Below are 26,049 nucleotides of genomic sequence, written 5' to 3'. Positions count from 1 at the left end.
ACAGGTATTTTCACTATTGTCTAACATTTTTTAGTCCGAATTATTAATCAGTTAATTAGATAATCGATGATAAAATAATTGTTGGTTAGGCAAGAGAGTGGTATTGATCTTCTCATCTTACCCTCTGCCAGAGAATGAACAAGATATTTCCCAAAATATAGAAATTTCCCTTTTATTCAAAAATAATACAAGTCCAACTGAAATGGGTCCTTAATACAAATTCAACTTGTAAAGCTCATTGAACTCTTGCTTGTTAACCAAACTATACTCAAAACCACAGACATTTCTTGAAAACTCGAGACTTAGAGTAAAGTGTATAAAATGATGCCCATAGCAACAGTCCTGAGTTTGAATATTTAAGTCGGTGTGTAAACGTCATTTACCTTCAGTGAAGAGTTAGAAATAGTTGATTTTATAAAATACTCTCAGACAGTGTTCCAAGTGGAAAGCTGCATCATAGATTAACAGTCATTCAGAAAACCTGCTGTTTGCCTCTATTTCTAACATCAGTGTTCATAGCTGCTGTTCTGTGTGTGTTTAGTCTCTATGTGTGCACAGTTTTAGTCAATCATGTTTGTGTCTAGATAGGAGGCAGATACAGGCTAATGCCATTTTCACTAAGAGGTTCTCAAAGCAGTTCATGTGATGTGAATCACAAAAATAGCTCTCGAACATCTGCTCACCACTTAGCCTTTTAAATCATGTTTCAACCAGTGATAAGTCATATTTATAGCATCCATTTGTTGATAAATCACACACGCTGGTCCCTAAAGCACTGCATTGTTCTCATCATCTCCTAATGTCTTCTGTCTTGGTGAGATCTCTGATGGACTATAAATCCCATAAATCACTGGGAGGACTAGTCGGGAAGCAGGCGGCACAGATGCTTCTGGATTATTGTACTTTCTCATTGTCATTTTTCTCTCATTTGCTATTCTTTCCATTTTTTTTCACCAAGTTCGCCATTGCCCATTTCTTGTTTATTTCCTCTTCTCACCTCGCTGTACTCCTCCATCTGTCAAATTCAAGTCAAATTCAAGTCAAATTTGAGCTCTGCAGCCATAAAATAAATATTTACATTTACAAGCAAAATGATATTTTCGGTATGATTATTCAGGGTGTACATGTACATAAACACAGATTTTGTTCACCCGAATCTGCATTTTTTAAAGAGATATTAAAATTGAATTTAAATCCTTGTAACAAAGAAGGGATAATAGCGCATTTCAAATCGTAATCAGTGTATCGTCGTAACAATGCACTGGCCGATATTCAACACTCTATTAGAAGAATAATTGCATATACAGATTATCCTCGGTTGTTTAAAGTTGTGAGCCAAGAAGTCATTTAAATTGCCTTCTTGGTAATTGGTCGTTCTATAAATTGTAAACAGCTGCTCAAACCATCTTACAGCTTTTGTCAGTAGGTCGGAGCTGTATTGAACTGGTGGGTTGTTAACATAGTTGCTGTGGAGATGAATACAGATATTTTAGATGGAGTGTGATTCAGCATTAATAACGACTGTCACATTTAGTGTTGTGCATGAATTCCTCGCCTGTTCATCATTAATTAATTGTTATTCTTGCACCTGTGTTTCATTGGTAAAAATGTCATTTGTTTGCAGGATGTAAACGTTTTTCATTTGCTCTCAGTGAAAATCAGTTTATATCGTGATGAATTTTTCAGGGATTTTCAGTCACGACTCTTGAGCTTCGTGAGGGCAGCACAAGCTTTAAAGTGCAGTCATGCGCAGCATTAAGGTCCCCCACTCATCCCCCCCGTCTTGGTGCACTTACCCAGGTTAGGGGTAGCTTCTTTGTGCAGCATCGTTTCCACATCACGGTTTCTAGATGTAACTTTTTCTACTGTGTGCTGTGGACTGTGAGGCAGCCAGGCATGTAAAGAGACAGCTGACAGTTTTTGGGAGGCCAGAGGAGACTCAGAAAAGATTGAAGACATGACAGATACGATCAGCTCGATCTGAGAAAGAAATACACACCCTGGCTGACTTTATGCCTTCCTAAGTCAGCCTGCAAACGTCTTAAAATAGTGTTGCTGTTAAACTCTACTTATAACAACGTGCAAAGTTACAGCACAATAAAAGATCTTATGTGGGTGTACTCACTGCATATTTACTGACTCTTAATGGCAGTGGAGACACTTTGAGATTCAGGAAGACTAGATCATTTTTGTACTCGCAAAGGTGGAAGATTTTGTAACTAGCAAATGTCACCCAGAGGAACCTTTTCATCATCCGACATCCCAACGAAGCAAACGTCCGAAGCCAATTTGGAGCTTTATTTTTACCTGAAAATGTGTCTGTTTTTCTTAAGAGCCTGTCAAACTGTATTTCTCCAGCGGGTATACTGCCAGCTTTACTTTTCATCCTACACTGAGCATTACCATCCAACTGTGCACACACTGGGCTGAACATTTATAAAAATTGATTTTATGAAAGATTTTTTTTTTATAGTAGATGTAGATATTGGAGAGTTTTGTCAGTCAGTGGTGCAGTTGAAGAAGAGATCAACACCTTGTGTGTTACTCCAGCTGAATGGACATGCTGCTTCAAAGAGAGTTGACAGGTGTCAGTCAAAGAAAACAACAGCAGATATTTTGCTTCTTTAGATGGAAAAGCATAAAAAACTAAATAGATAAATCAGACAAGGGGTGTAAAAATCATTTTTTTCTATCCTTCACATCTTTTCTCAAGTGTAGAAATCTGCAGTTAAATACTGTTCGAGCACCTGGCAGAAGTGGTGGTTTCTAACGTCACATTGTCATTGGTTCTGCTGAAGCGGTGAAGAAAACAGATCAATACTGCATTTTAGAGAGGCTGAAGGTGAATGAGAACCACAGAGCAAATAAAGGAGTTGAACAATACTTCTCTAAAATGAAGGGCAGAGGTCTGAACAGGAGCTAATAGCCGTGCCTCCCAGTGTATTGATCTAGTGGGTTTTAATGGTAACGGAGATGGACTCGAGGAAGGATGGCTCGACCATCTGTCCATTTGCGTACACAGTGAGGACACCAATACGACTCTGTCTCTCAACTCACTGAATGGTGATGGACAGGGGAAAAAGATGAAGGAACAGATGAGTGAGTGAATGAAAGGACTGCATAGCCGATATGCATGAGTATTTTATATATTTAAAAATGTCTCGAGGAGATATTTTAAGAAGTGAAATTCAATTTAAGGGTTTTACCGGATGGATGGAAATGTATGTGCTGGTAGGGCTATATTTATAATGTGTGCTGATTCAAGCTTGTACTGTAAATGATTGTTTTCTCCTGACACTCTTCATTGTGTATTCATTTTAAAACCTGAAATAATCTGAATAATTTTTTGAATTAATAGTAGATTCCCTACTTTTGTTTCTGACAATGTTCATACAATCAACTCAGCCTGTTTGTTGGGTTTCATGTTAATGTGTGTGTGTGTGTGTGTGTGTATGTGTTTTGTTTCTTTCAGGATGATTGGGGCTCCAGTGACTTGTCCATCAGAAACAAAGCTCACAACTCTGATGACAAGACTCACAGCCTGGAGACTCTGCCGCCAGGTAGGAAATTCCACTACCCATCATGCACCACGACAACCACACCGTGCCTGACTATATGGAGACATCAATGTTGGGAATGGAGACAGAGAAGGACAGAATATTTTTAACACAGTTTTAAGACCAAGAGAACATGAACAACCTCAACCTATTTAACCTTTGCATGTTTAAACGTTTAAATAACCAGAGACACGGAAGACAATTAAACATAACCAGCAGGACGAAAATTTAAGTGCAACATTTTCAAACTTCCTAGAAACCCAACTATGCGTCTCCACCCTCACTCAGAGAAAAGTGCCTTAAGAGTCCAACAGTAAACAGGAGCAGGAAAGACGCAGCGGTGACAGACTGTGAGCAGCGATTTCTCATTCAGCTCTCATCCGCAGCCTCACTCAAGGCGGCTGCCCACCCCCACCCCTTCACAAGCCCCTGACCGCTGAACACACACTCTCTTATCTGATCCGGCACTGGAAATGGAATCCAATTTGAATGTTGAAGTGGGGAAATTTAAACTTCAGGGTGACTTTACACTCGACGGCGATGTATCATAACATTACCCACAACACACACACACACACACACGCACACACACATAAGAGGGAGGAGAGAGTGAAGTAAGGAATGAAGAGAGGAGAGGGAGGCAGAGATATGATAAAAGTGAAGAGACAGTGTTGAAAAGTAAGACGAGAAAAGGGAGCTGGAGAGAAGAAGGAAATGTGGGAAGTAAAGGATAGAAAATGTGGATGATAAAGTCGTGAAAGAACGCTGAGAGCGAAGGAGTCAGAGGTCAGATTGTCTGAAGTGTACGAATGCTTTGTTAAATTTGAATTTAGACTTGAGATTAGGTGTGTAAGTTTGGCTTATGTGACTGTTCACCTAATTAAAGTAGCACGTTAATTCACCAAGTCACTACAATTATTGTTGGAGACATTGATGGTGTAATGTTTTCTGGATCTTCAAGGCTCTTTTAAAGTTTTTAATGTCATATTTATTCAGGATAAGTTGACAGGACACGCTTAGCACTTCAAACTCATACTTTACACATGTAAACGATCTTGGCATCTGTGGTAAAGATAACATGGTGACAATTGAACCGACTCATATACGCTGATAAAGATCGTCACCAAAAGGCTACTGTAACATGTGTTTAGGGATGCAACTAATAATTAATTTCATCATCAATTATAATTAATAATAATAATAATGAAGTTTTTCATTAATCAATAATAATTTATTTGATGAAAGGTCAGTAAGTAGTAAAAAAAAAGGCATTATAATTTGCCGAAGCCAGCAGTTTCTTCACATTGCATGTTTTGTCTGACCAATGGTCCAAAACCCAAAGATTATTGGAAATAAGCGACAAATTCTCAAATCTGAGACACTTGAACGAAGGAATGTTTGGCATGTTTGCTTAAAAAATTACTTAAATTATTGATAGATTGTTAAAATAAAAGTATTTTCTGTGGCTCGATTTATCAAATCCAAAAGTTGTTGTATCATAAGTTAGATTCAAATGCATCAACTTTTACGTCTTAATTAGATTCTTTCCCTGCAGTGAATCCAATGAGACGTGTGCGCTCACACTCAGTGTTGGTGTCCTCTGAGCTGGTGGGCGGAGAGTTCACGGTTCAGCACAGACTGAGGGAACTATAGCAAGTGTGAGTCCTGCCAGTTATCATCATTTGGAAAGACGATGGCGTCAGGGGATTTCCAGAAAATGTTGCAGCAAATAAAAGTAATTAGTCAACAGCTTTGGGTGGAAACAAATTAGTGATGAGAGGCAGAGGGAGAGTGAAAACCAATGTAATGGACAGCAGCACACTCAAAACAGCAAACCGCTAGCTGGGACTAAATGGGTGTACCTGCTAAAGTGGCTGCGCAGGATATTGGGAAAATGTCCAATGAATGAGTAATCCCTTTGAGGAAGTGGACAGTTAATCTGCTTTGAGTGGTTGAGCATTGAAAGCGAGCAGGAGAACTCAAAGAGAAACTCTCTAATAAAGATTTATTTTCATCTCCAAAGAGTCAAAGACTGAGCTTAAGATTGGCAAAGTGCAAAGCTGAAACGTTAATTTCGCTACATTAATTACTTGCTGCCACTAAACACAGATATCAGCAAGGACATCGCACACTGACACACGCAGCAACGTCTCGGAGGCACTGTTAGAGAGTCGCAGGCGGATCATTGTGAGCCTCGGCTAATTAGCATGCCAGACACATTCACATGCTGTCAGGGTAGACACGCACACACACACACACACACACACACACACACACACACACACACACACACACACACACACACACACACACACACACACACACACACACACACACACACACACACACACACACACACACACACACACACACACCGCTCCATTTCTTTCTCTCTCTGTCTGTGTGTCTATCGTCTTGTGTCTCACTGTCATGCACACACTCATCCATACTGAGATAGTATAATCTCACACTGCCATATGTTTAACACAAGTCATTAGCATAGCAGCTGCACCCAGCTAATTAGTTGTATTATTATTTGCGTGTGTCTCAGTAGTCAGTGATAAACTGTGAAATTAAACATGACAGCTTTCTCTGTTTAGTGCGCAATGATCGCAGTAATCTGGTCAGGCAGACATAATGTGCTCTGAGTGTGCACATAGTGTGTCTTTCCAAAAATATGATGTTTTCCAAACTTGTTTTCAGTTGAAGTAAATTACTTTAACCCATGGTGTTGCATAATAAATGCTCTTTTGTGTTTTCTAGCTTTGCCAAAGCACTCCTGTCTGAATCTCCTGAATTTTGTTCTGCATAATATTTCAGGTCACAAGAAGCATAAATTTCATGTCAGCTTTCCTCAGTGCCATGTTGCCGCCTCGTCAAGCAGCAGCTCGAAGCAGCGGCGAGGTTTCCTTCCTGTCAGTCGTCAAGGGTTATTGCATCAGCCGGGCTACTGCCTACACTTTATATTCCCACTGATGTATAATCCCATTCATTGCTGAGACATATTTTCAGCCTTTGTGAAGGTTTGAACATTGTCTTTGGCAGTGGCTTGTTATTTTTGGATATGCTATGTTTGTCTAACATCACCAGAGAGTCGTACCTAGAATATGTTTGGGAGATAGAGATTTGTTTTCTACGGGGTCTGAAAGTTTAAAACACTCAGAGGAAGTGGGAATTTAGTTTTGTTGTGTTTCTCACCCTCTTTTAATCCACATAATAATTAGCTAAATAAATTAGGCCAAAAAGTAGGGATTAATCAAACTGGTCAATTGTAAACTAGAGGAGTAGCAGTGTGTTGTTGTTCACCCAAAACCAAGCTTGCTTTACCCAAAATACCATGTTGCGTTCATGGTGGCTGCATTTAATTGTACGTTTTGAAATATCTGGAATTTGTGAACATTTTAGAGCCTTTCCTTCATCTTTCCACTACTGCATCCTGGTAAAACCACAAATGCAGCAAATTACACAAGCAAAGATGCCACCAAAATAGTGTATCCTGTCAACTGCCTTCGAAGTTTGATGGCTGTGCCGCTGTGCTTAACGTAGTATGGTAGTGGTTATGGTCAGGGTAAGTCTCCAGGAAATGAGTTTATATTGTCCAAAAAAGTGACTATGACCTGATGTGTGTGTTTTCAGGTAAAGTACGCTGGCAGGATTTTGACCAGGATCTGTACGTTGGAGCCACGGTGGTTCGACCAGGTCAGGACCCGTACGCCAGGAACAAGTTCAACCAGGTGGAGAGTGACAAACTTCGTATGGACCGAGCCGTGCCCGACACAAGACATGACCAGTATGTGTCTTTACTATTGAGCATCACGCACATAGGAGAGTTAATATGATTGTATGACACAATGCTCTCTCTATCAGACTTTATTACTGCATGTACGATTGCAGGGATCGTGTCGGTGTGCACGCCGTTCTCTTGTTATCCGTCTCTTTGACTAATTGGAATGGATAAGATCTCACGGAAACTCCCCCTATTGTGGTCTATCAGATGACACCAGGAAGTAGCAGGAGGGCAGACACACACTGTGCCCGTGTCTGCCCCATTCATAACACAAACCCCTGATAATGACTGTTTATTGTTCTGCATGTTATATGGATGAGGGGACAAAAATAAATCAAGGCACAACATCAGCTGGATCCCTTTAATAGAACATTATGTTTTAGGAGGCTGGATTATTTTGTCTCCCAAATTTTCTTGTTGCCTCCTTAATTATTACACAGGACATTGGTCATATGCAAAAAATAAACCGACTATTTTCATTCTTGATACATTCTCAAACCTTGTAAAATTTTAATTGAAATAGTTTGGGTTTAAAGCACTCTGAAGTTGGCAGGATTTTCACTGAGCAGAGTGTGAGTCTTGTGAGATGTCACAGCTCCTTCTCTCACGCTTGTCTCTTGTCACTCTGCACTGTTATCTTTTAACAAGGCAGAAATACCTTTTAAAGAACTATTTTGGACAAATGTTATGACGTTGAGGCCTACAGCTAAACAATGGGAAGTGTTAAAAGGTGTAGTGTGTGTCATGTCAAACTGTCTCTGTGAAGATTACCAGAGTGATTCCTGCAGTTTATTGTCTGTTCGACTGCTGACTGGTTTCAAGTGAGAGATTGCGGTGATTGTTCTTGCCTGCCGAGCCAACAAGGAGGCTCAAAACACACTGAACCTGTTCTCAGAGAACAGACTGATACTATTTTCATACCTCAAGTGAAAGGCACACATCCTCATTGTTTTTTCAGCTGAGCCTCGACCTGCTTTAGAGAGAGACGAGAACATCATGGAGTGTTTTTTTTAAATTGTTTTTCTAGTTTTTACAGTAATTTGACAGTAAAAATTGAATGACTGAATAATTAATTATTGTTTTGATAAATGAAGTAATTAATAATTACTTTGAGATATATTTTATATTTAAAGAATTTTTAAAAAATCATCACATTGATTGTAATGGCTTTTGTGGTCTTTTTGGAAAATAAATGCTGATCACTTCAGTGTTTTCAGTAACACACTTTCTAGAACACTGTAATACATGTGTGAACATTTGTCAAGTGATGGTGAACTTGCTTTCATATCCTATTCTGAGATTCAACACAAAAAGAAGTGAAACCGCTGCCATCTTATAACAATGTCTCCATTCTTTCTTTGGTTTTATTCCTACAGAATATGTTTTCATAAAGGCAGTGGTCTGGCCTCACTGACATATTGACCTAACTCAGTCAGCTAGAGCCATTAGCCTGCTAACAGAGCATGGATGTGTCTCCTATTGATCATTTGCTCAGAGTGGATTGGTGCTGATTGTGGAGGGAAAAAAGAGCCTGGTTGGGTTTCTTCAGGCCGAGGCCCCCTTCACCAGTGTTTTAAACGCAGGATCAAAAGAACTTGTAGGCTTATACTTCAGCGTATAATACACACATTAATTGACTTTTTTGACTGCACAATAAATATACAGGAAGATGTCAACTGAAGATTGATGCAGCTGCTTATTGGCTTTTTCCAGGGTTTGAGAGGCCAGTCAAAAAGACCTCATACATGATGCACACAGACAATTTAAACAGTTTGAACTGCATTTCAGTTTGTACTTCACATGCTGTACATCCACATTAAATACTTTACATCCAGTGTGTGTAAACCATGACAGACAAACTGGAAAAATCAGTTGACAGACTCAGTTTAATAAATGTTCATTTTTGTAAACAGAATTTGGGATTTTTTCTGACTACACACACATTTAGTACTAGAACTGCAACTGACAATTATTTTTGGCATCAATTCATAGGTCTGTCGTTTTCCCAATAAATCAATTAGTCATTTTTTGATCTATAAAACGTCAGAAAATTCAAAGTGTCAATCAATCCCAAAATGTTTGTTTATTATCATAAAAGACTGAAGAAACCAGACATGATTCACATTTAAGAAGCTGGAACCAGAAAAGAGCATTTAGCAGTTTTTCTTAAAAAATTACTCTTAACGTTTAATCTATTATTTAAAAAGTTGGCAGTTAATTTTCTGTCAATTAGTGAATCGACAAACTGTTGCTTACCCTGTGAGTCAGCTGGATTCACGAGATCACGCAAGAATCTATCTTGCCAGGCTTCAAGTTATGCACTTGTGCCCAAACCACCAGTAGTTTGGACCAATCATTGTCCTATGAGAATTATCACGCAATCTTGTGATCTTCTGAACCCAGCTGCCTTGTAAAGTAAGACGGCAATAGATGGTGATGGACAGATGATTCATCCAATCACCGGCCAAGTATTTTGTGAAAGTAGCTGCCCTTTTCCACACAGTTTCCAAGAACGACTTCTCAGATGGTTCTGTGTAACAAAACATCTGGCATGTCAGGTTAAATTGTTGCCGCTCTGTTTGATACATACAGCAGTTCATCTCATATACAGTGTATACAGGATCTAACAGATTGTAGTGTTGAGGTCAGATGTGACAGTGTGAATGCCCCATTTTCTTCTTCTCCTCTCCTCCTTTTCTTGTCACTCTTCTCCCGTGTCCTATCACCCATGTTCCTGACTTTTGAGTCTGTCAGGATTTGTCTCTGTTGGAGACACACACACAGCCTCATTGGATTTTGCCCTGTGGTCTGCAAAACTTACTGTCAATCCTAGCTTCAGCAGAGCATTACCCTGTCTGTGTGTGCCCGTGTGTGTGTGTCTCCTTTCTATGTACGAGTGTGTGAATGTGCCATAGTGTCAGTGTATATTGAATCCGGTTTATTGTGTTCATGTATTCAGAATCTGTTTAGGGAGCGGTTCCAGCTTGCAGCTTGGCTGGCATATCCAGCTGTGTGCTTACATATGGAGGAGTGTTTGAGCGTGTCTGTATGCATTTATGTATATTTCCTGGCATTTATTCCTAATTTTCGTGTGTGTGTGTGTGTGTGTGTGTGTGTGTGTGTGTGTGTGTGTGTGTGTGTGTGTGTGTGTGTGTGTGTGTGTGTGTGTGTGTGTGTGTGTGTGTGTGTGTGTGTGTGTGTGTGTGTGTGTGTGTGTGTGTGTGTGTGTGTGTGTGTGTGTGTGTGTGTGTGTGTGTGTGTGTGTGTGTGTGTGTGTGTGTGTGTGTGTGTAGTTGCAGACACAAGCAGTGGAAATCGGAACTGCCAGCCTCTAGTGTGGTCATCACCTTCCATAATGAAGCCCGCTCTGCTCTGCTGCGGACTGTGGTCAGGTAGGTGAATGGTGTGTTCTGTCCACCTAAAAACTTTTCTACTTTGACCTCACCATTGGCTTTTTTCATGTTTTATTTATTTATTTTTGCACCTTTGGTCTTTCTCTCGGTTCAGTGTCTTGAAGAAAAGTCCTCCTCACTTGGTCAAAGAGATCATTTTGGTTGACGACTACAGTGATAACCGTGAGTAAAGCACAATGTATACTACATACATACAAAAATCAAAGGCAAGAGTGTAAATGTTTATGTGATGTATGTATGATTAGTGTGACGCCTGTTTCATGTGTGTATTCTAGCGGAAGACGGAGCGCTGCTTGGAAAGATTGAGAAAGTGCGCGTGTTGAGAAATGACCGCAGGGAAGGTAATTAGAGGAATAAGAACAAGAACGTTTCATATCATGTGATCATTTGTTTCTGATACAGGGTGAAATCTTTGTATTGGATGGTGATTTTGTGGTTTTTGTAACTCATGTTTTCCTCAGGTCTGATGCGTTCAAGGGTTCGTGGTGCAGACGCTGCCACGGCGCCAGTGCTCACCTTCCTGGACTCTCACTGTGAATGTAATGACCACTGGTTAGAGCCGCTACTGGAGAGAGTGGCTGAGGTACACACACACACACACACACACACACATAACACATATCAGTGTTCAGTCACTTTTTTCAACATTACATAGACATACATTCATTTCCTGGAGACTTACCCTAACCTTAACTGCTGACCCAAAAATATGCTTTTTCCCAATTGGGTACATTGCTTTTGTCCCCATTTGGACAAGCCATCGCCAATTGACTGGTCCTAAGTCTGAAATTTGTCACCAAAAGTAGCCTATGACAGACCACAGACACACATACACACAAGTGCACAAATACACCTTCATATATTAATACAATATATTGTCATGACCAAGAAGGAATAAGTCTCACCCGTTCCAAAGCAGAAGCAAAAATTCAGGCTTAGTGCATCATTTGTGTGTAAAGAGAGACACTAAAGAGATTGATGTTGCTCGAACGTTTAACAGCATAATACTGTAAGTCTAAAAAGCCAACACACACCCTGAAGAGCAGCTAAGTTACTGTAGTTTTACCTCTTTTGTTCTTTAAGGAGTGTTAGAAATGGCTAGAAATGTTAGCATGGCTTCTTTTAAAAGTGACGCTTAAGGGAAAAATGAATGCTAACAGTCTTCAACTGCTCTTGAGTTATCTGCAACAGTAAAAATACACAGACACAACCACAAAATGCCCTAGAAATGCCAATAACACAATGAAATAGTGTCCTGGTGGATTGTTCTCTTACTTTATCGCTGTATTTTGAAAAAAATCTACTGCATCACAGCGCTGAAAATGGCCTCATTAAAGAGATACAGTTTGGTGATTTATATCTGCAGAAATGTTTTTGCCCTGCCCTCCTTCACTCAGAATCAGAGGTCAGCGAGGCACCCCTGGAGCTGGCTGGCAGTCAGTGTCTAGTTAACACGAATATGAAAAACAAGGAGGCACATGACACAACTTCAATAACACAGGAATGTTTGCACTCTCACCTTCAGTAGAAGCACATTGTGATAAATGTAGAAATTAATACTTTGTAGTTGGAAATGTTTGTATCAAAATGGAAATGTAGGTATATAAACCAGTATATGGAAAATCAGTACTTATCCATATATGGCATTTCTTAATTTCTAGAAAGAAATAAGGATCAATCACTTTGTTCATTGACGAGATGTTTTGGGTCTTTGACAAGACGCAATGCTCAATCTAAGACACAATTTTTATTCAGTCCTAACAATTCAAACTTTCCAACGGTTTATGTTTATGTGTTATGTACCTCAGCAAGCTGCAAAAAGAAAACCCTTAAACAGAATAAACATAAACAGCTCCATCATAGATTTGCAGTCTATTTGTATTTAGAGAGAAGCCTTTTAGTAATGACTTCAAAGGGAACTTCTTGGTTGAATAAAATCTTGATCTGAAGTGGAACACTGCGTGTAAAATGGAGGTTGTGCTTTAAATATTTATCTGATCTGACTGAAAATACCCCGGTTCTGCATTTGATCCTCCAAAAAGTGTGTGTGTGTGTTTCATTCCCAAGATAATAAATGCCTGGAGCCAAATCTAAAACATTTTGCCGTCAGATTAGTTGACTTTTCTCTGCTTTGGTTGCACTGCGAAATAATGAAACACCCTGTACATAAAAGATCAGTGTGTGTCATATTTAAATGTCTCAGATAAATAAACTTTTTCAGTGTCTGGAAGTTTGTTTCTGTAATTGTCTTTGTGGCCACTTGAGCAATCCTTTCTCCAAACTATGATGTGGCCCTGTGCGTCTTTGTGTTTCAGATGAGGGTTTGATTTGGAAAAAAATCTCATTTACTTCATAAACACAGTGATAAACTAAATAAAGAATTTAAACTGAATGTATGAATCATTGGCTTTAGGGGGAATATTTACTTCACTCTGATTTTTTACAAAACATGCTCAAGAGTGGTCTGTAGATCTGCTTATTTTCATCCTTTTTGACACAACTAGTAGTCAAAATTTGTAATGATTATTTCTGGTCATTTTTGATTTAGGTACCTTAGAGTTTGTCTGGTGCTGAAAAAGCTCTAATGAATTATTATTTGATTTCCAGGATAAGACCAGAGTAGTGTCTCCTATAATTGATGTCATCAACATGGACAACTTCCAGTACGTAGGAGCCTCGGCTGATCTGAAAGGAGGTACGGTACACAAGCAGAGAAGGACATGACACACACCCAAGGCTGTGTGTAATGCTTTTAATAACAGGTTTATGCTGTTCTTCCGTTTCAGTCCAAATTGCTTTGCTTCATAAACAGCTTTCACTTGAGTGTTTTTACACACACAAGGCACCCAATCCTGGTTATTAAACATTGAGCACTGTCAGCTGACTGGATGTAAGCATGTCTCTCACATACAGACTCTAACTTGGTTTTAACTTGGCTTTTGTATTTTCTGACTGACAAAGTGACAAAGTACACTCCAATATATCAGTGTACCATGTGTTGTAAATTAACTTGTTCAATTGTTGAGTGTTATGCGGAAATGATGGCGCTACTCACATCTGGAAAGAATTGAAACAAATTATGGACTGAAGTCAGATGGCTCCAGCAGCCTGTCTGAAAACCAAATAGAATTGATTAAATCATTGGATTAACATTTTACTTTCTCTTTCATTTCATTAAATTTCATTTAATCTGAGACATGTTATATTAATGAGTTTCTGTATGTATTATTTGTGCATTTGCATATTGCATGCACTGTTCGTACTATGAACATTTGCACACTACCGACTAATATGTAAATTCTCTTCATTTTAAAATCTAACAGCTCTTTTCAGATTATAATTTACATATTTTAACTGAAAATTTCTTTTTTATTTTATTTATGATTACTTGACTTGTGGTACTCGTATTTTCTCTTACCTTGCATATTTGGTTGTTATGCGCAACCACACTGAGGCACTTTCCTCACATATGAAAACCCTCTTGAAAATAAACCTGACCCTCATTCTGATTCCCGGCAGCTGCGTTTCACAAATTGACATCTGCTGGCACGTCTAGTATCTGTTCCTGTTAGCACAACCCTTTAAAGTATATTAATGGTATGCTAGTTGGAGAAGTTTTCCGTACAGTCTTTTAATTTACTTTAATTGACATAATAGTATCTGATATGCTGCACTTTCATTCATGCATGGCTGAGTCATTTATACTTTACCTCTGCTGTTGTACTCTAGTGCACAGAGTTTACACTATTTCTAAAATAACAGAACACAATGACCAGTGGTCAGTAAAGTGGCAGAGAATATTTAAAACAATTAAAACAATACAAATGCTTAAAAACAGATGCACAAAAGAGGCAATGTCCATAAATTACATATAACAGATATATGGATATTAGATATCCAATTTAAATAAATATATGCACTTGCTATCTGGCAGTATTGCGCATAATGCCACTTTCTATATCGTCCATAAACATGAACAACTGCAATGGACAACATATGGATGTATTACAGAACATTTTTATGGATCTAAGGACATGAATACTGAGAATTCAGAGATTAATATCCTATCCTATGTTTTATAGTATTAGTATCATTTAGAATTGCTGTAGGTTTTACTGCAGAGATGGAAACCTGCCTTCTACATGTGAACAATCCTCTCTCTGCTGACACACAAACTCATACTGACATGTATCATCAGGCAACTGCAGATGTATGCAGTTCACTAATATACTGTAATCCTGCTGTATGTAATTATGTAAAGAGTGTTCTTAATCCCAACTAATGGTCATGATGATGGGCTTTTTTTACTGTGTTTGTGTGTGTGTAGGTTTTGACTGGAATTTGGTCTTTAAATGGGACTATATGACTCTGGACCAGAGACGAGCTAGACAAGGAAACCCCATTGCCCCAATAAAGTAAGACACGCACACTCTTAAGGAAAAGCCACGTTCACATGTTCACACAAGTGCACATACACAGCTGACACATCACCAAACACTAATCTCCCTCTTCTCTCTGCCCCTCCAGGACTCCGATGATAGCAGGAGGTTTATTTGTCATGGATAAGGAATACTTTGAGCTGCTGGGGAAGTATGACATGATGATGGATGTATGGGGTGGAGAAAACCTGGGTGAGTGCTGCTATTGTGCTGATGCAAATTCAGTAAAATTATACCAGACTGATGATGGTGTTTAGGAGATTTAAGTATTAGACAGTAATGGAAGAACAGCATTTCCCATACATGGGTCTACTTGAGCAGCCCACACAGGTAGATAAAATCCAAATTCAAAACAGCACAGATTTGTCCTGTTATCTTTGAGTTTACCACTGCATTAGTTGGATTTAATGAATGAATGAAAGGGAAACGAGGAGTGTCTGTTTCCACAGTAAATCATCTGTTGAGTGCTTTTGTTTTTAAATATAACCACCATGAAACAATCAGAAAATAAAGGAAAGTACTCCCCCCATTCAACACCTTAACATCTGCTGGTGTTCTAAAAACAAAACCCTCCTGAAGTATGACATTATCATGACATCACAAGTGACAGCTGTGGAGATCCTGAAGAAGAAGCTGAATGAATACCAGAAACAGACATCAGCTGTGTGAACAGACCCCATTCACCCATGAAGGCCAAAAGATGTGAAAGAAAGCTCTAAAAATGTACACAATAAGAGGCCCTTGGGTGTTTTTATTTTTACTTTTTATGTATTTTCCTACAAAGAACTGATAAACTTTTATTTGACTAGTTTTTTCCCACCTGTCACACAGCGCGGCACCCACCACCACGAGTAAATTCTCTACCTGTGGGAAGCACAGATTAAAATGACGATTAAGATGAAACTAAAGCTACTGCACACACTTATAATTATTACGTTTGGCTGCTGTGATGAGTTGAGCCCTTCCTGCCTTCCCTCTGATTATCAGCCTCTGAAAGTGAAATGGTGATAGCATTTTTTTTTTTACAGATACTTTTAGTCTCAAAAAAGCACACAATGAAATGTCTTTGTTTAATAATATTTTTGTGTGATGTGGCTCAGAAAGCCACAGATTTCGGCTCACTTACACACTTATTATACCATGACATTTGGTACTAAAGTAGCAACGAGGATGCCTCTCGCACTGTGATAAAGTAATGAGATCATCTGTGTTTCCATGCCAAGAATATGATAAATAACAGAAAATCCTCCTGTAATGAGCTGGTCATATCTGGGTGAAAGATTCCTCCAGAGTGTAGTTGATCTTAGAGAAATTAGAGCATTAATGTGATAATGAGTCTGTATTGAGTGAAAATAGAGATAATTTGCAAACACTACAGTAATATAATAACAGCTGTGTCTCCCTGTTGTCTTTGTTTTAAATCAGTTGGGAAATCGTTAAGAATAAACAGTGGACTGAATGATTCATGCTTCTCTTCAGGAGGTGTAATGATTCAGAACTGGGTTGACAATACAGATATTGGTTTACTTTTGTGCTCATTTTCAAAACACTTATTCAGTCAATGTTGGAGAGGGAACCTAACAATGTCAACATTTACGTCTTACTGCTTACAGTAATTAACTGTGATATTGTTATGGAAACAGCTTGTTGGAAGAAAGTATTTATGACTTGTGCGTGTGTGTGTTTCAGAGATCTCGTTTCGTGTGTGGCAGTGCAGTGGCAGTCTGGAGATCATCCCATGCAGCAGAGTTGGCCACGTCTTTAGAAAGCAACATCCATACACCTTCCCTGGAGGCAGCGGGACTGTGTTTGCAAGGTAACACACACACACACACACACACACATTATTGAACATTCATTAATCCAAGGTTCCCCCCATCACACTCATTCTTTCTTCTTTCCTGTTTTTTGCGCGGTCCCTCTTGCACCTCCTCCCTTTAATGACATTGATGTTAAGGACATTATTAGTTCTTAATGTTTGGGAAGCAAATACCAACATTTGCAAAATTCTCATTTGGCTCAAAATAGACTCCAAAATTCAACATGAGCACTATATTTTGAGAATCAATCATTGTCAGATGTGATGATCTGGTAGTTAAATTGAGTACTGTGACTTCATTACAGTTTAATCTTTAAGACCAGGTAAACAAGATGTTTGAGGGTTGAAAGGTCTATGTAGTAGCTGTCACATGATCTTTAACTGCAGATGGAGTTTGCCCAGTTGTTCAGCATTTTTTTTTTTAAATCATGTGATATGATTGATGATTGAAAGCTACTTAAAAGACCTTTTCAATGTCAAAAATGAACTTTGAGTCCCAACTTTTTAGCCAACATGGAAGTCCTGGAACAAAAAGTTAATAATGAGATGATCAGATAGTTTGTCACCTTTGAACAGAGTCAGAATGCCCCACCTTTCTCACTTTTCCAGTTTTAGTGCTAAACTACACTAACTGGCTGCTGGCTACTGAACAAACAGAGTGATGCCAATCTTCTCACCACACATGCTGTAAGAAAGAAGCTTATTTCCTAAAATTCCCTGACTACAGGTGAAGCTCCATCTGCTGGTGAAGATCATGTGTTATGATAAAAAAAAAAACTACAGAACAGCTACTAATTGCACCTTGTCTCAACATTTTAGCACATGACATCTAATATCAGTATTTATAATATTGCTCTTATTTTTACAGTAATAATGATTTTTCTTTGGTAATCTTTTTAAATTTGGGTTAGTTACTCACCCTCCCTGCAATACTCTTTAGAATTCTCTTCATACTGAAATGATTTCTGTTGTTTTTATTACCATAGCCACTTGCATCAAGCACTGTTATAAACGCTGGAACATACATTATTGAGTTTTACTACAGCTCTGAGAATTAAATCAGTGCTACATGATTAAAGCCAAGCGCAGACAATTAAAAAACAATGTTAAATATGGAAGATCAGTTTTGAGAGCTGATAAATGGGACGACATAATCACTGAACATCAGTAAATAAGGAAAGTGGTACACGGAAAGATATGGATCTCTGCTTTGAAGCGCTTCAACCACAAGTAACCCACCCCTGGAAAAAGCCTGACAAACCCTCATAGCCCTGATTAAGAACTGATGGGTGGATCAACAAAGAGATAACAGGGATTTTAAAGTGGCTGTGGTTTCTCCCAGTGATGTACGTAGCACACAGAAAACAAGAGAAACAAGAAACAATGGGAATATTACATATATATAGTGTCAGCTCATCACTATTTTTAGTTTGTATCTGAAACCATTGTTATGAGATTGTGATGTCTTTTCAATGATAAATGCAGTCTACTGTTACTAGGTTGTTCCAATAGCTGCACAATGTGGCGGAAAGGTTGTGACCAGCAGGAATCCTCTTCAAGAACAAATGAATCCAACAGCAGCGAACAAACAAAATCACTTTAATGGTTAATAATTGATTTAGACTGAATTAGATCTTCCAGAATAGACCCTTAATAAGAGCTTATTATGACATGTTGCTATGTATATGAATATTTTTATCTGAGGCGCCTCCTGTGGACTACATTCCCAGTATGTTTTTTGTCAGTTGCATAACGCTAAACACACACTATAGTGTGTCATGATCCTCTCCAACAATTTAAGATATCATTTATTAATTCATGGTCTTAGTGGTGTTCTCATGTATCAGCCTCAACACAGCAGAACAGTTTCATCTGTGCTTTGGGGCCGCTACAGTTCATTACCTTACCCTTCAGTCTGAAGAAAGCTCCAGACACTCTCCCCATGTCTGAAGGTAGTCTCTCCGGGGAGCAAAGAGATAGCGCCTGTTTTGTCTGCTTGGATGACATTACAGTTGTTCCTCTGGGAGCTCCATTTCCCAGATATCCAACTTACACTGGACGTGTTGAGACAGGACCAACTTACAGTGTGAAGAAAAGCCGTTTAGACAGTATAAAGTTCCGTCTGTGCCTTGTCACGCCTTGATGGCATCACCACAAATATTTCTTCACAGGTCAGGCTGATTGTACCTGTTCACTTCAGACCTCTGACAGAAATAGAAACACATCATGTATGAAGTTATTCTGGAGTGAACCTTGTTATGCAGCCAAATCCTACTTGATGAGACAAACTCTAGTTGTATAAAACAGTGCCCATAGGTAGCAACAGACAAAATACACAGTACAACCAATACAAACCATTTTGAATTCAGTAATCCAGAAAACATATAAACAAGTTTACTCTGACTCCAGTTGACACACAGTAGTCTATTACATAATGAGAAGAAACAGAGATCTGTCAAAATTTCTCTGGCCGTCATGCCAACACTTCACTTTGGTCGGTAACACGCACTGTTGACCACTGAAGGCAAAACTGGAAAAATAAACACGCATTCAAATTTGTCTTTCTACCAAGTGGAACTCTGCCCTCTTATGGCTGCAGAGATGTGTGAAAAAACAAATATATGAAATATGAGAGCAGGAAAGAGTGTGTGTTTCTGTCGGTGTAGTGTAACATGTCTCAGCCGCACACACATTTATACTTCTCTTGCCTCTTCTTCAGGAACACACGGAGAGCAGCAGAAGTGTGGATGGATGAGTACAAAAACTTCTACTACGCTGCTGTCCCCTCAGCGAGAAATGTACCCTACGGAAAGTAAGTACCCTTAAGTGTGAGCCCTCTAGGAGTTAGCCAGTCTGATGAGGCTAAAAAAGGAAACTACAAAGGCAGCCACATGAATAGGCATATTAATTGGATTGTCAATTAGCAGTATGTCAGCTGTAAAAGGAGCCATTTATCCCTTTTATTGAAGTGACATGAGGCAGTTAATGTGGCTCAAAAGAGGCCAGAATGTCTGTGCCTGATTTGCACTGATCAAAAGACTGCCATATGATTTGATGAGCTGAGGGGAATAGTGTTAAAATATGACAGCACTTCCCAAAACAAAGGAACATTGAACACAAGTTAACTGCAAAGAGCCATGAAAATTGAGGATTGATATTTAACAGAATAGTTTTACAGCTTTTAGTCTTTGAATCTACAGATGTTGGTCAGTTACTGTTGACTTAAATCTCAACTGCTATTAGACCACAAAGAATGAATCCAAGTGACTTAAGTGATCCTCTGACTTTTCCTCTGGTGGTACATTTACTCAAATTCAGCACAGAATTTTAAGGAACTTGTAGTTTACTTGAGTATTTCTATTTTATGCTACTTTATAATTCCATTCCACTACATTTATTTGGCAGGTTTTGTTACTTTTCCAGAAGTTTTGACACAGTTGATAATAATAAAAAGCTTTTAACGGTGGAGAGTGGAGAATTTAGTGGCATCTAGCAGAACAGATTTGGCAGAAATGGAAAATAATATTTAAATGTATGTATTCATTACTGTATATTCACCTGGAAATAAGATTTTTTTTTGTTTTTTCATTACCTTACTTTTTGTTACCTGTAGTCAGGGTCACATTTCAGATGTCTGAGTTGTTAACAGCTCCATCAAATCGTGATTTTTCTCTCTCTGGTCAAAGATGAGAGAAAAAGTCCTAAAACTGAAAATAGATTTGTGTATGATAGCTTTGTGTTTCTTCTTTCCTATCCCATTAATCATCTCACAACACCTCAGATTTATCTGGTGACCTTTTGGAGGGGCACTACCCCAAAGGTTGGGAACCACTGGACTAAACTAGCTAACTGTACATAAAGTAGTTCAAACTAGCTCCACCTCCAGCAGCTACAACAGTTAAATGATGCTGATGAATGTCATACTATAGACAAAACGAGTACTTTTACTTTAAGTCTTTAAGTACATTTTGCAGTGAATACTTTGGGACTTTAGTTGGATTTTTCAGTATTTTTACATTACTGTATTAGTACTTTTACTTAAGTAAAGGATCTGAACATTTCCTCCACTACTAGTGACATCAAGAAGTTGTGGAATGAGACATCCAGCCAACTATTAGATTGATTGCCAATAGTTGTACGAGTTGTTGGAGTTGATTGTTAAGTCACTGTGAGGAGGAGCAAAGCTTTTCTGAATAAACTGTGTGACTGTACTTAGCCTATTGGTTTTATTTAATTGTCTTTTGTTTCTAATGTATTATTTGATCCATGTATTAGTTTGATGTTTTCCCATTACTTTCTGAAATGTGTATAATAGCTTTTTGCTTCTTCGTGCTTCTCATACTCGTACACTGTAGCTCAAAATGAAATGCTTGTCGTATGACCTTGTGGGATCACTCCTGGCATCTGCCTCCTGTGCCAGCCTCAGCAGTTATTTTCCCCAAAGGATGCTGTCTCAGACATGCCTTGGGCATCTATTCCCTGCCCTTATGTAATCCCTGTGTAGGGCTATAATTCAATCAAATAAAACACATTGAGAACCACAAGATCAGCCCTGTTATTCTCTCCGTCTCTGACTGTCTAACTCTCTCTCCCTTAGTATTCAGAGTCGTTTGGAGATGAAGAAGAGATTAGGCTGTAAGCCGTTCAAATGGTACCTGGAGAATGTCTACCCTGAACTGCGGTAAGGAAATGAGAGCATTTCATGTAATATGAGGTATCATGGTATGACAAAATACATAATATTATGTAATGAGACGTTCATTTATGAAAACCTGGACTGCAGCTGTGGTGACAATAATGACAAACTCTCAGTAGCAATTATGACTCAAGCACATTATTAACCTTTGGCTGGTTAGTAATTTGTCACCTATATGATATAAATGTAGATCTGCATTGTAATAATTATGACATAATGACATAAAGGCTTTACTATATGATTTTCTGTGTGTGTGTGTGTGTGTGTGTGTGTGCGTGTGTGCGTGTGTGCGTGTGTGCGTGTGTGCGTGTGTGCGTGCGTGTGCGTTCAGGGTCCCAGATCACCAGGATATAGCATTCGGAGCGCTGCAGCAGGGAGGAAACTGTCTGGACACACTGGGTCATTTTGCTGATGGGGTGGTCGGCGTCTATGAATGCCACAATGCAGGGGGAAACCAGGTAGCGTTACCACGACGAAACACACAGGTCAGCTTGTCTAATCATTGCTCTAGACTAGAGACACCTGGGTGGCAAGTGGTGGCACTTGTGGTGAGTGCACACAGGGTACATCAAAGGATTTAACTCATTTTAGGTTGGATGTTACACACAAATGGGAGCAAAGTGTTCAAGCAAAGATCCGGTGGAACTTAAAGCCTAGTAGCCTACTATCGTCTAATATCTGATAGTAAGTGACATTTAGAATTAGATTTACGTGTAAACACTTATCTTTACAGTTAGTGTAGTATACATGTTACAAGTAGTGTATATGCCTACATATCTACTTTGCTTTAAAGGGAGCTACACTCTTTACAGATAGTCAGACTTCACATTTTTAACTCTAACGGAGTTTATTAAAGAATAAGTAGACTCTGGTTTTTACGTAGCTGAATAGCCCTTTTATTAGGGTCAGCAGCTGCAAACTTAGATGTGTATTAAAGTCTCAATTTACATACAGAATGAAACATTTTCTTAAATGAAGTGAATGTTTCTGTGAGCACTCTGAATGTGGAGGACGTATGTAAATATGTGAGTGTGTGTGTGTGTGAGTTCATAGGAATGCAGCAGCAGTGTGTTGATGCCTGCAGGTTCTCAAATAGTTCATTCCTGAAATAGAACAACAGGTGTAGATGTTTAACAGGAGAAAACCAGGGTCACTGTGTTATGGATCGCCACATACTTAGTTTTTTCAATTATGTCATTTTATTTATTTGTTTAAACTAAATTTGCTGCAACAGAAAGATGTTGGTGGATGATCACATTTCTTTCTGTGGGTGTTAAGTTATTATAGAGTGAAGTATGATATAATACAATAAAGATATTGATATGAAGTCGTTTAACTACACTGCTATTATCCTTTTTGAGAAGTTGCACTCTTAATGTAAAATGTAAGTCATACATGGCAGCATGTTCTGTAACATAAGTGTCAGATTTAACCAACCTGGTTAAGATATTGCTTATTTGATTGGCACTTGATATTTTAGAGTTTGGGTTTTTTTGTAACATATTAATCATAATTAATATTGTATGAAAATGTCATATCATATGTGGACATTATCCATAACATGCCTCAATGTGACATTGTGAAATTTAAGAACCGTTAAAATGTCTACAGATTTACAAATTTCCACTTTTATGTGTGGCATTGCTGTGCCAATGTTTGATGAGTTAGCACAACAGATTAGCAGCAAATTAAGGCTGAACTTTTAGGTCAGTGTTTTTTGATACTTTAACTACGTTTGATTTCTTTAGTTTGTGTATATAGTTATTAAATAGGTAGATATATTAAAAAAACAAATGAAATCTGTGATGCTGTATGTTTAGACTCATATTTTACCTGCGTTTCTTTTTGTGAAGGAATGGGCCCTGACCAAGGATAAATCCGTCAAACACATGGACTTGTGTCTGACTGTAGTGGACAGAACAGCCGGGTCCCTCATCAAACTACAAGGCTGTCGAGAGAATGACAGCAGACAGGTGAAACTCTGAGACTGGTTGTGCACTTTTAGCTGTAAATGAGAGCAAAGTGCACATTTTAGTTTTTTCCCTTCACAAACTTCTTAACGTCTCGTTTATCTCGTGTCTCACTAGAAATGGGAGCAGATTGAGTCCAACTCGAAACTTCGTCACGTGGGCAGTAACCTTTGTCTGGACAGCCGCAGTGCCAGGATGGGCGGACTCACTGTGGAGGTCTGCAGCCCCAGCCTCAACCAACAGTGGAAGTTCACCCTCAATTTACAATCATAGGGGGATGCTACACACCCCGGGAAGAGTTGGACAATGGATAGAGACACAAACAGACTCTGAGACGCGGATAAGAAGATGGATGTAGACTCGAGGAGAAAGACAAACTTGACGGATAAATCGATCCTTCTTGCGCCTCCTCCTCCTCCTCCTCCTCCTCAGACAGAGGTGAAGCCAGTCATGTCTACACCCCTCTCCCCCACCTCACCCCTCCCAAACTAAAACAAAGAGCCACACCCACTGGGGGAGGGGTTTGTAGACCACAATGGAGTAAACAGGAAACTCACTATTTGGTGGCTGGATGGTGATGGTGATGATCATGATGAGGATAAAAGCGATGAAGAGGCTTTCCATCCAAACTACATACCTCAGTGTTTTTTCATTGATGGTTCCAGAGGCATATGATGTGTGAATTCTTTATTTTTCTCTCTCTTATACTTTCTTCAATGCTGGTGAAATAGAACTCTTTGATGTTTTTACTTTGTAATTATTTTATTTTATTATTAATATTTTTTATTTCTTACTGTTAATTCTCTCTGGAATATGCAGGAGCTTTTTCTGTTTGTTTTTTCATGAAAGAATCGGATGTTGTTGCACCTCTCCGTTGCTCTCTCATTGTTGTTTTTCCACACCGAGCAAGAGCCTGTAACAGCAGACAGAGGCTTCAGGTTGTGGTTTTTGTGAGGTTTGGTTGTAGAGTGTCATAAACGGAAGGAAAGGACTCTATTCCCTGAGCTTTTCATCTCGTTTAATCTCATTGGTTTACAGGAGAAAAGAGGGGTGGAGAGAAAGATGTGGTCTGCCTGGTTTTCTTAACAGTTTTTTTTTTCTCCTACAAATTGTGTGTGAAGTCTCTGTACTTGGGGAGGGGAAGGGGTTAATGAGGAGGAGATTTCCCTGTTGTCGCTCGGCGTCGACTTCAGTTTGACCTGGGAAGCAGAGTTCCTGAGGAACTCCAGGAGTGTCTCGAAGCCCACCCTGAGGATTGACTGTTTGTCTTCAGGCTGTAGCACTGGCTGCTGCAGCATCCTCGCTTCCACACCATTATGTCTCTAAAGACACGATACACAGAAAGAAAAAAAGAATTAACCAAATTTCAAAAGGACTCTTTTTGTGTTTCAGGAATACCAGAGGAGCGATTAGATGTATTTTCTTTACTGGTTTAGTTCATACATCTTCTCTGTCTGTATTGCCGTTATTGGTTACTGTTTTATAATCACACCCAAACTGGATTCAAGGAATTTCATGTTGCAGCTTCTTTTCTGGAGCTAACAGCTGTTTGCTGCAGATAGATAATAGTGACATTCATTATATCACCACCATTAGATGCCCCGTATTTTACAGATCTACTACCTTAAACATGAGTGAGGTGGTTGTTTTCCCACTTTTTAACACCCGCTGCCTACACTTGGATGGCAGTAGAAGTACGTACCAGTGTTCATACATGAGTAATAATAAGGAAGGTCTGTGATAAAGTCAAGTTGGAATATTTGTTTATAGAGACCTTACAGGTCCCTCTTTTTGTTGACAAAGTAAAACCTTGCTTATTTCAGCCTGTGAACAGATCGGAGCTAGACTGATATTACCTTATTGCAGATATATCCGTGTCAGTAACTGAGTTGCAGTACAGAAATGCCCAAAAAGTTTAAGAAAATTTAGTAATGGTTACCATTATATATGTCAGACAGCAATGTCAATGATTGATGATGAATTGATGGATTGATTTCCATACCATATCTCAGTCATACTTCTTTGATTCTTTAAAAAACAAATATAAGAGATTTGTAGTTACTTATGAAAGAAATACTATCAGCCAGACTGATATAAGTATCATCATTATAAATCCAGTATCAGTAGTATGGGGATATTAAAGAGATCCTATGCAGAAAAGCTTGTAAACAGTCCTGACTAGTCAAACTGTTTGAAATGTGTATGCACACACATACTGAAAAGTTTTTTCTAGCTGCAGGTATCACCAACAAGTTCCTACAGTTTCATGTAGCGAGTGGTCTTTTGTATCAACACATTTTCTTTGTTCATTGTGCCTTTTAGAGGAGCCATCTGTTGAGAAGTCTTAAACTGCAATAAACAAGGTTTT

At 38.9% G+C, this 26,049-nt stretch overlaps 1 protein-coding gene across 1 annotated transcript in view; it reads left to right on the top strand.

The window, feature by feature from the left end:
* The window catches only part of galnt2 (UDP-N-acetyl-alpha-D-galactosamine:polypeptide N-acetylgalactosaminyltransferase 2), a 56,478-nt gene extending 30,750 nt beyond the window's left edge, over positions 1-25,728 (top strand). The window contains exons 2-16 of the mRNA XM_062421544.1: positions 3,473-3,560; positions 7,194-7,347; positions 10,638-10,736; positions 10,852-10,919; positions 11,033-11,098; positions 11,219-11,340; positions 13,365-13,452; positions 15,085-15,172; positions 15,285-15,388; positions 16,886-17,012; positions 19,735-19,827; positions 21,613-21,696; positions 22,043-22,169; positions 23,565-23,684; positions 23,799-25,728. Of these exons, the coding sequence (XP_062277528.1) occupies positions 3,473-3,560; positions 7,194-7,347; positions 10,638-10,736; positions 10,852-10,919; positions 11,033-11,098; positions 11,219-11,340; positions 13,365-13,452; positions 15,085-15,172; positions 15,285-15,388; positions 16,886-17,012; positions 19,735-19,827; positions 21,613-21,696; positions 22,043-22,169; positions 23,565-23,684; positions 23,799-23,954 (1,584 nt within the window). The 3' untranslated portion in view covers positions 23,955-25,728. The remainder of the gene's footprint in view (positions 1-3,472; positions 3,561-7,193; positions 7,348-10,637; positions 10,737-10,851; positions 10,920-11,032; positions 11,099-11,218; positions 11,341-13,364; positions 13,453-15,084; positions 15,173-15,284; positions 15,389-16,885; positions 17,013-19,734; positions 19,828-21,612; positions 21,697-22,042; positions 22,170-23,564; positions 23,685-23,798) is intronic.
* Positions 25,729-26,049: the final 321 nt, after the last annotated feature.

Source organism: Scomber scombrus, chromosome 1 (genome assembly GCF_963691925.1).
Source record: "Scomber scombrus chromosome 1, fScoSco1.1, whole genome shotgun sequence".
NCBI classification, from domain to species: domain Eukaryota; kingdom Metazoa; phylum Chordata; class Actinopteri; order Scombriformes; family Scombridae; genus Scomber; species Scomber scombrus.
Note: the sequence above shows the minus strand (reverse complement) of the source record. Positions and strands in the feature narration are given on the sequence as shown.